General features: G+C 39.8%; 1 protein-coding gene across 1 annotated transcript; it reads left to right on the top strand.

Annotated features, from left to right (window-relative positions):
- The first annotated feature begins 3,099 nt into the window (after window positions 1-3,099).
- Window positions 3,100-5,778, top strand: LOC122984067 (P2Y purinoceptor 14-like). Its single transcript, XM_044354353.1, has 3 exons — window positions 3,100-3,210; window positions 3,324-3,583; window positions 4,276-5,778. Exons 1-3 carry the CDS (start codon window positions 3,139-3,141, stop codon window positions 4,940-4,942), a joined length of 999 nt encoding a protein of 332 aa, XP_044210288.1. The 5' UTR covers window positions 3,100-3,138; the 3' UTR covers window positions 4,943-5,778.
- Window positions 5,779-8,101: the final 2,323 nt, after the last annotated feature.

Below are 8,101 nucleotides of genomic sequence, written 5' to 3' on the forward strand. Positions count from 1 at the left end.
TGATAGACAGTGACGGACCAGTTGCTCTGTCTCAGTAACATGTCTTTCTTACTCAGGAGTAACAAACATAAAATGGAGACAGTGGTCTACAATACTGTACTGTATAAGGCCTATTCAAATATAAAATAGACACAGTGGTCTACATCACTATAAAGCCTATTCAAATACAAAGTAGACAGTCTACAACACCATAGGCAGTGACACAGACAAGGTGCCAAGATGCCGTAAGCAAGGAGTTTAACAACACATTGTTGGGCTTCATACTCCATGTGCATAAAACAAAGGCAGGCCTGCATGCAACCCACAAAGCCTGATAACAAGAAACAGTCAAACAAAATGAGTCAGTTTCGGACTCCATATCCCACCATGCACTGCTCCGTGTGCACCTAGGTGTTAAACCGGAAACTCTCTTGGGTGAGTGCAAGATGCCGACCACCAGGTGGCACCATCTTGCTATTGTCTAACCAAGACACAGTGGTCACTTCCATGAGGCGCATGATGGGTGTTCCACAAGGATCAGTGGTAGGTCCCTTATTATTTAGCCTATATGTTAATGATCTCCCTCAACAGTGTCATGATGTAGAACTACAAATGTATGCAGATGACACCGTTGTGTACACACATGCAAAAACAACTGAGTTAGCTGCTGCTAAGATAACAACTGCATTGGAAAGGATCACACATTGGCTTGATCAATCATGTCTGAGTCTAAATGTAAACAAAACAAAAGTTATGTTTTTCTTTAAAACCATAATACAAAGGTAAAACGATTGAAATAGTTACTGATTTTAAATATCTTGGTGTGACACTGGATCCAAATTTGAACTTTAAGAAACATGTTAAAAAAAACGGTTAAAACCATAAAGTACAACTTAGCACATTTTAGACATTTTAGAAACTGTCTCTCTTTGGATGCAGCCAAGATATTTATGCATGCTATGATTCTTTCCCATATGTCTTATTGCATCACATGTTGCATCACATAGAGAAACAGCCATAAAACCTCTTTAGTCCTTATACAAACAAACTCTAAAACTCTGGACGAAAAGCCAATGCATTTCCATCACTGTAGGATACTGTTTATAAAATTTTAAATGGTTGGCCCCTCCTCCATTAAGTGACTTTGTGTACACTCACTCAGTAAGTTCTATTAGATCCTCCAGAATATCCTCTATACAAGATTGTACCAGACCATTTCATCACACTGCATTTGGGCAGTCAGCGTTTTCTGTGGAAGCCACAACTCAGTGGAACGTCCTACCTGATGATATGAAGAGCTGTAGTTCCATCAATATATTCAAGGCCAAATTAAAACATCAACTAAAGACCAATCAGCTCTGCAACCTCTGAATCTACACTTCATCTAGGGTCTTCTCATTAGCGCAAGTAGTCTTGCTTTTAATTTGACAAGTTTACATTATTAATTTCTAATTGACATTGTAAGTGTATGTAATGTTCTGTTGTGTGTAGGTTGTTGTGAGGCTCACAGTTGGTGTCCTGTATTATTAATTAATATTAATAATATTAATAATTTCATGATTTCATAATAACCAAACGCACTCCTACCAGTCCCAACAACATTCATCTAACATTCTGACTCATTTCTTCATAACCAAAATTTAAGTCTAATTATAGATGTTTGTAACTTTATTGAGCCCTGAACAGGCATTTCCCCAAAAAAGAGCAGTTAGCGAAAAATCTGAAAAAATTAACAAAAATTGCTCTTTTTTCTGTTTTATACTTTCTTGACCCCACACATTTATCAAGTTTAGCTAAATTAAGTCTGAAACTAAGCACTTGGCAGTGGTGTGGTCAGAAGCCCGTCAGACAGGTCATTAAAGGAAATAAGGTATACAGTAGGATAACATTCATTCAATCATTCATTCACACATTCATTTTATCAAAACAGTTAACAAATTCAGAGTGTTTCATAGTGGTGTAATACAACAAACCACATTACATCCAATTAGAAAACTATAGGATGGCATTTAGACAGCATATTTATGTTCTTATCAAAAAGAAACAATGCACATATCATACTGCGTGTCAGATGCACTTTTCAAATGCACGTCACACGCAACACATGCAACATATCTTTTGCATGAGATGTGCACGTGGAAAATGTGTCTGACACACTTTCTGTCCAGACACAAGACGAGAACCCCTTGGCTGAGGTGGGGGCTCGTCTCTACTCTGTGGAAGACAGACTCTGAGTCTTCTGAGGACTTTTTATTTTTTGTCACGATCAAGACACACAAACAGACTTATTAATATCATATTATTATATAATATTAATAATGTAATATTAATATTCAACTAAATAACAAAATGCATGTTCAAGCAGGCAGACTGGGCCCAAGGTGGGCCCCTTTGTAACTGGACCCGGGGCAGCCACCCGTCTGCCCACCACTCACTCCGCTACAGCACTAGTGGTTACAACCCTTTCAGTCACCTATGTTCATTTGCTACCTGTTATACATCAGTATATTCCTATACTGTACAAGACAAATCTGTTTAATCACATCAGATTTAAATTTTAACTATACATCAAATTTTTTCAATCAAATAAATTGTTTATTTACTTATTGTATTAAATAATGGAATCAAATATGAATCAATTATCACTTATGCATCATGAACATGGTGCACTTATGCAACAGCACTTACAGCAGATATCCACTTGTTATTACTAACTCAGACTGCTGAAGCCTCATATAAGCTTCACATCAACTTTTAAATGACTGTGTGGACACACTGTGGATTTTGGCCTCCATCACTTACATTGAAAGCACATTTGAAGGGGATCTTTTAATATCCAGTATGAACAGGAGGAATGATTACAGCGAGGAAAACCTCTTTCACTGTTCATATGGACACCTGACTGCTGAAAGACATGCTTAACAAAGGGCACCTGGACTCACTTTAGATTTAATCCACAAGGCCTCTTCCTGTCTTACATGTGTAATGATAAAGTCAGCTGATGGTTCAGTAGGATACATAGTTAATGTGTCAAACTATATTTAACACTATAAAGATGATATAATTGTGTTCACCCTTCTTAGAACCTCCACAAACATGGGTGACCTGGTAACAGAGCGAGTGACCTCAGTCATCAACCAAACCGACAATGATGATAATATGACTCACTGTGATCAGGTCGACACATCAGCCCACCTCTTCTTCATGCCGGTCTACAGTCTGGTGTTTCTGGTGAGTGTCAAATATTCACATTACAGTCACATTTCCTCCTCCTCCGTATGCTAATCAGCACACATGTTAATCTCTTAAAAACCTGTCCTGAGTTCCTCCTGTTTCCTCTCCAGGTGGGTTTGGTCCTCAACAGCTTCACCATGAAGGTTTACTTCTGCTCAGCTCAGCAGCAGGTATCCAGGATCATGATGGTCTACCTGAAGAACCTGGCAGCCGCTGACTTCCTGCTCTGCCTTTACCTCCCCTTCCGCATCATCAACTACACCAACAGCTCCATCACCTTCCACCTGGTCTACTGCAACTTTGGAGCTTCCACCTTTTACCTCAACATGTACGCTAGCATCCTGTTCATGGGCTACATCGCTGCTAACAGGTAGATCCCCCACCCTAGACTCCAACAAACTATGCAGTTTATCAGCACAGTTAATACTTTTTATAAATATTTTATTGCCTTATTGTCTGTTTTTATATTCCTGCATATTATCTTTATACTGACTCTACAGAGCAACAGCAGTAACTACAGCTGTAAGTTCTTACAGTCAAATGAAAAACTGACTTCAAATTCAGAAAATACAGATGAAAACTGAATTTCATCTGAATTACATTTACAATTTCAAACAACAACCTGTGCAGTTCAATAAATTAACAGATCTGAATCCACTGAACGAAGACAAGGGGTTTATACAACATGCAAAATTTAGTCAAGATAACTTTTGTTTGTGTTAGAAGAGCTATTTGTATGTGTTAACTTAACCTAAACTATGAATTCAGCCCTTTCACTCATATTCTTAATTTGAAACAAGTTACATTTTACAATATACAAGTTCAAGTGAGTTTATCTTCCCATATGCACAGACATAGAATACAAGCACATTGGAACTCCTGCAAGCTGAAATGTTCATGAGCTTTCTCCATGTCCTTGTATCATTGCAGGAGTAAAGAGCTGGTCCTCTCCTCTAGAACTAATATTAGAATCTTCATTCCTCATGAAATCTGTGGTTTGATTATTTGTATCACTGTTAATCAGTGAAATAATCTGCTGACGCCTGCCTCTCTTCTCTCCAGGTATCTGAAGATCATCTATCCTTTAGGAAATCACATCCTTCAGACAGTGCAGGCTGCCCGCATCATCTCCACGGTAACCTGGGTTTTCCTCCTGGCCATTATGACCTTCGATATCACCCTGTCGCTCCTCACCAAACCACAGTTGACCATTGTCTCTGACACCTGTGATGCCTTGCTAAGCGCCCAGGTCATTGTGTTCTACAAAATCATCCACATCTGCTCCTCTGCCATCTTCCTGTTCGTCTTCGTCTCCCTGGTCTTCTTCTACTACAGCGCCTCCCGCAGTGTGTTGCTGGCACAGCAGAGGCAGCCGGCATCCTCCAGCTGCAAGAAGCTCATGAGGTCACGCAAGAAAATGTTGGTGCTGGTCAGCGTCTTCTGCATTTGTTTCGTGCCGTACCACCTGGTTCGCCTTCCCTACACCTTCCTGAGTAAACGGTGCTCTTTGAGCCTGATGTTGTACTACGTGAAGGAGACGACCATCCTGTTGTCAGTTCTCAACATCTGCCTGGATCCACTAATCTACCTCATCTTTTGTGAGGCGTTCCGGGCTCAGCTGAGCCGTCCACATAGCAAGAAGGCAAGGAGGCACAGTGAAGGGCAGCCGAGAGCCACAGACAGTGAGGCATCGTTTAACACTTCAACAAGACAAACCGATCGGCTGTAACTTAAAGGATCAGTCTGGTGATTTTCTATATTTTTCTTCTTGAGAGCAGGAAAAAAGTGTTGCACACACACTCTGGCTCCATTTGTATTTCTCTCCTATTCGAATGATGTTTCGGCCCTCAGGTCTTCTTCAAATTCAACAATCATATTAGGACACAGGCACGGGTATGTTATATAGGCCACACCCTAGTAACACAGCTGATGGTGATTAGATAATCATGTTCCACCATTAGGGGGAGAAAAACAATCAAAGGACCTTCAGAAGATCAAAACTTTTAACAAACAGTGACAGGAACTACAGCCAATCAATTCTCTTCAAATAAACTGACCAAATTCATATAATATATTGAGATTTAAATTTTACATTCCAATGCCTTTGGTTAAGCACATTCAAATATGTTAAAAATACATTTATGTTAAATAGGTTTCTAATAGATGTACAGAAGAAGTTACAAACCTTCCATTTTTCACACCAAATTCGATAGAGTTTTTATTGTATTTGGTGACGCAGCTGTTTTCCTGGTTTCAGTCAAACTGAAGCCTGTTTGCAGTGTCAACACAACTCAGCTCATATCAGATCAGTGTGAACAACAGTCTTTCACACCGACGCTGCCGCAGTGTGTTCACATAACAAGCATCTTGTCATTTCACACAAAATCTCTGTTTGTATATAGTTTGATTCTTGCTTTTTATTCTTTATTGAGAAAGAAAGAAAACATCCTTTTGTTACTTATTTCCCTACATACAGTATCACAAAACACACACACACACAGAGGAACCTTTGTACCTTTCGGCTCTTTCTGCTTTCAGTTTTGTACTCCTGCTGTTCTGCTTGTACATTTTGTAGCTGACGGTTGAAGCCTTGTATTGTTTGTACATGATTTTAAATAAATCTGTGTGACAATGATATCTCCTGCAGAGATGTTCTGTTATTAGTTAAAGGATCATTTAACAGTTTATTAAAACTCCTAGTTTTGTCCGTCATTTCTAACCATTCTGATAACATAGTACTCAACTTAATTGCTGAGATCTGAGAACAAAGTCTTGTATTTTTGTTTGTGTTTGGGCATTTGTATAATTGTTACTGATGATGTGATAGATTGTACAGTGTTTACAACTGCTTCAACAAGTAACAATGTTTAATATTTTCTTTATGTCTCCATGTGCCTTCTTTCTCGAGAGAAAATTTCCACAACATTTGGGGGCTCGTCCGGGATGCTAACCCACTGACCTTTTTCCTGGGAGAGTTGACCTGTCCAGTGGCCAGGACCGATCCTAGGAGATTGCAGAAACCTCGGGGACCTATGTAAGTTATGGTCTTTTTGCAAAAAGGCTGGGGTCACCTTCCAGGAAATGGGGACAGTGGTAAGCAATCTTTGGTTTGTTGGTAATTGTGATTAATTCTGTGGAAATTGCATTTGTTATTTGCTTCCAAAATTTTTAGGGAAAAGAAAGGGAGTTTAGTTCGAAGGCATGCATTGGTGGTCGTTGACGTTTTAATGGCATCATAGATACTCTAAGCTTAGAGAGGGAATTCCTAGGGAATTTGCCTAAAGTGAGAGAAAAGTGTTCTCTTGCCTAAAAAGTGCACAGAAAAGAGGCAGGGTTAGAGTCCGCTGCCAGGGTCCCTTTCAAGGTTAGAGTCCTTGATAAGAGCTAATAGGGGTTAGAGTCCCCTGGGCTAAAAGTGCGAGGTAAGATTGGGAACAACAAACGTGAACCTGCGTACAATACGAGGTGAGATCAGAGTTCCATCAATATGTGAGCCTGCGTAACCAAAAGCCATAGAAATAAAAGGGGTTAGAGTCCCCAAAAAGGCCTAAAATATGGGGTGAGATCAGAGTTCTATCAATATGTGAGCCTGCGTAAATTGTGGAAAAGTGCTAAAGCAAGTTTAAAGTCTGTGCTGTAATGTGTACACAGTTTTTCTTTTATTTTCCTGGGTTGCATTTTGCCGTGTGGGTATATGTCTGCAGCTCCTACCTGCAAAGAAGTTAATGAGAGGAGAGTTCAGAAAAGATTTAACTTTCCAAAGCAAATGTTAGCAAGAAGTTGTTAAACTCGGGAGTGTGAAGGAAAAGTGGAAAAAAAATGAATAAAAAAAAAAGAAAAGAAAAGTGAGTTATGATGGCTCTGTTGCCAAAGTGGCATAAGAATTCAGGATTTCCTCAATATGGGAGTCTACAACATGCTTCTCTTAGGAATCTGAGATAAAAAAAAATAGGTCTTAAGTAAGAAACCAAAGTTGTTGGATATTGTTTGTGTTTAAGTAGTTGTACAAGAGTTTTGTCTTGGTTAGAAGTTGAATTTGTACAAGGGTTTGTTTTATTGATGCATCACATGATTAGGCTCTTTCTGATGATGGAGATGTGCTTAGATTATGGAACACAGGAGGGAATCAGTGAGGAACTGAAGAGACCTACAACTCTGATATAGAATTTGTGTATGACTGTTTTGTTGTTGCATTGCACGGTTAAACATGATGTGTGTTAAAAAGGTAGACATTACATGCTGTAGCTTCGGCCCACACCTGTTTCAACTTTCTTTAAGTCGTGTTTCAACTGTGATGTTGTTATTAATTGACTGTGTTTGAGTTTTGGATAGTTTGGTTGGACGAAATGGGACTGTTGAAGACGTCATCGAGTGTCAAGTCATTTTGAAAGGTTTTGTGGGACAGAGTAAGCAGAGAGGCCAACTCTTCCCCCAATTCCTTCACGTGAAGGCATGTAGTCATGAACGACACTGAACTGAGTTTGGACAGCAAAACTGAAGCTGCTTTGGGGCACCAGGGCTGTGAGGAAGCCACAGGAAGGACCAGGAGGGTCGTGTGGATAAGCCTGGTGTAATACAAGGACAAAAGGACTCGATTCAACACTTGCTATAAGCTAGTGGCTGCAAGGGTCTGAGCAAGACTGGTTCTGAGAAGAGCCTGCTTGAACTCTGACTGCAAGAGTTGTTCTCACAAGGCTGGGACAAGCAAAATCAAGTTTCTGGGACAGTGTTTATAGGTTTGGTAAGATCGTCACTATCGAACCCAAGTATATGACTCTGGGACAAGGAGAAACATCGCAGCAAGGGACATTGTTCATCATCATGGGACACTTTTCATCTAGTTATTGCACACTGAGTGTTGTATAATACATGCAGTTTCATGTTTGAG

This window comes from Thunnus albacares, chromosome 6 (genome assembly GCF_914725855.1).
Source record: "Thunnus albacares chromosome 6, fThuAlb1.1, whole genome shotgun sequence".
Classification (NCBI taxonomy): Eukaryota; Metazoa; Chordata; class Actinopteri; order Scombriformes; family Scombridae; genus Thunnus; species Thunnus albacares.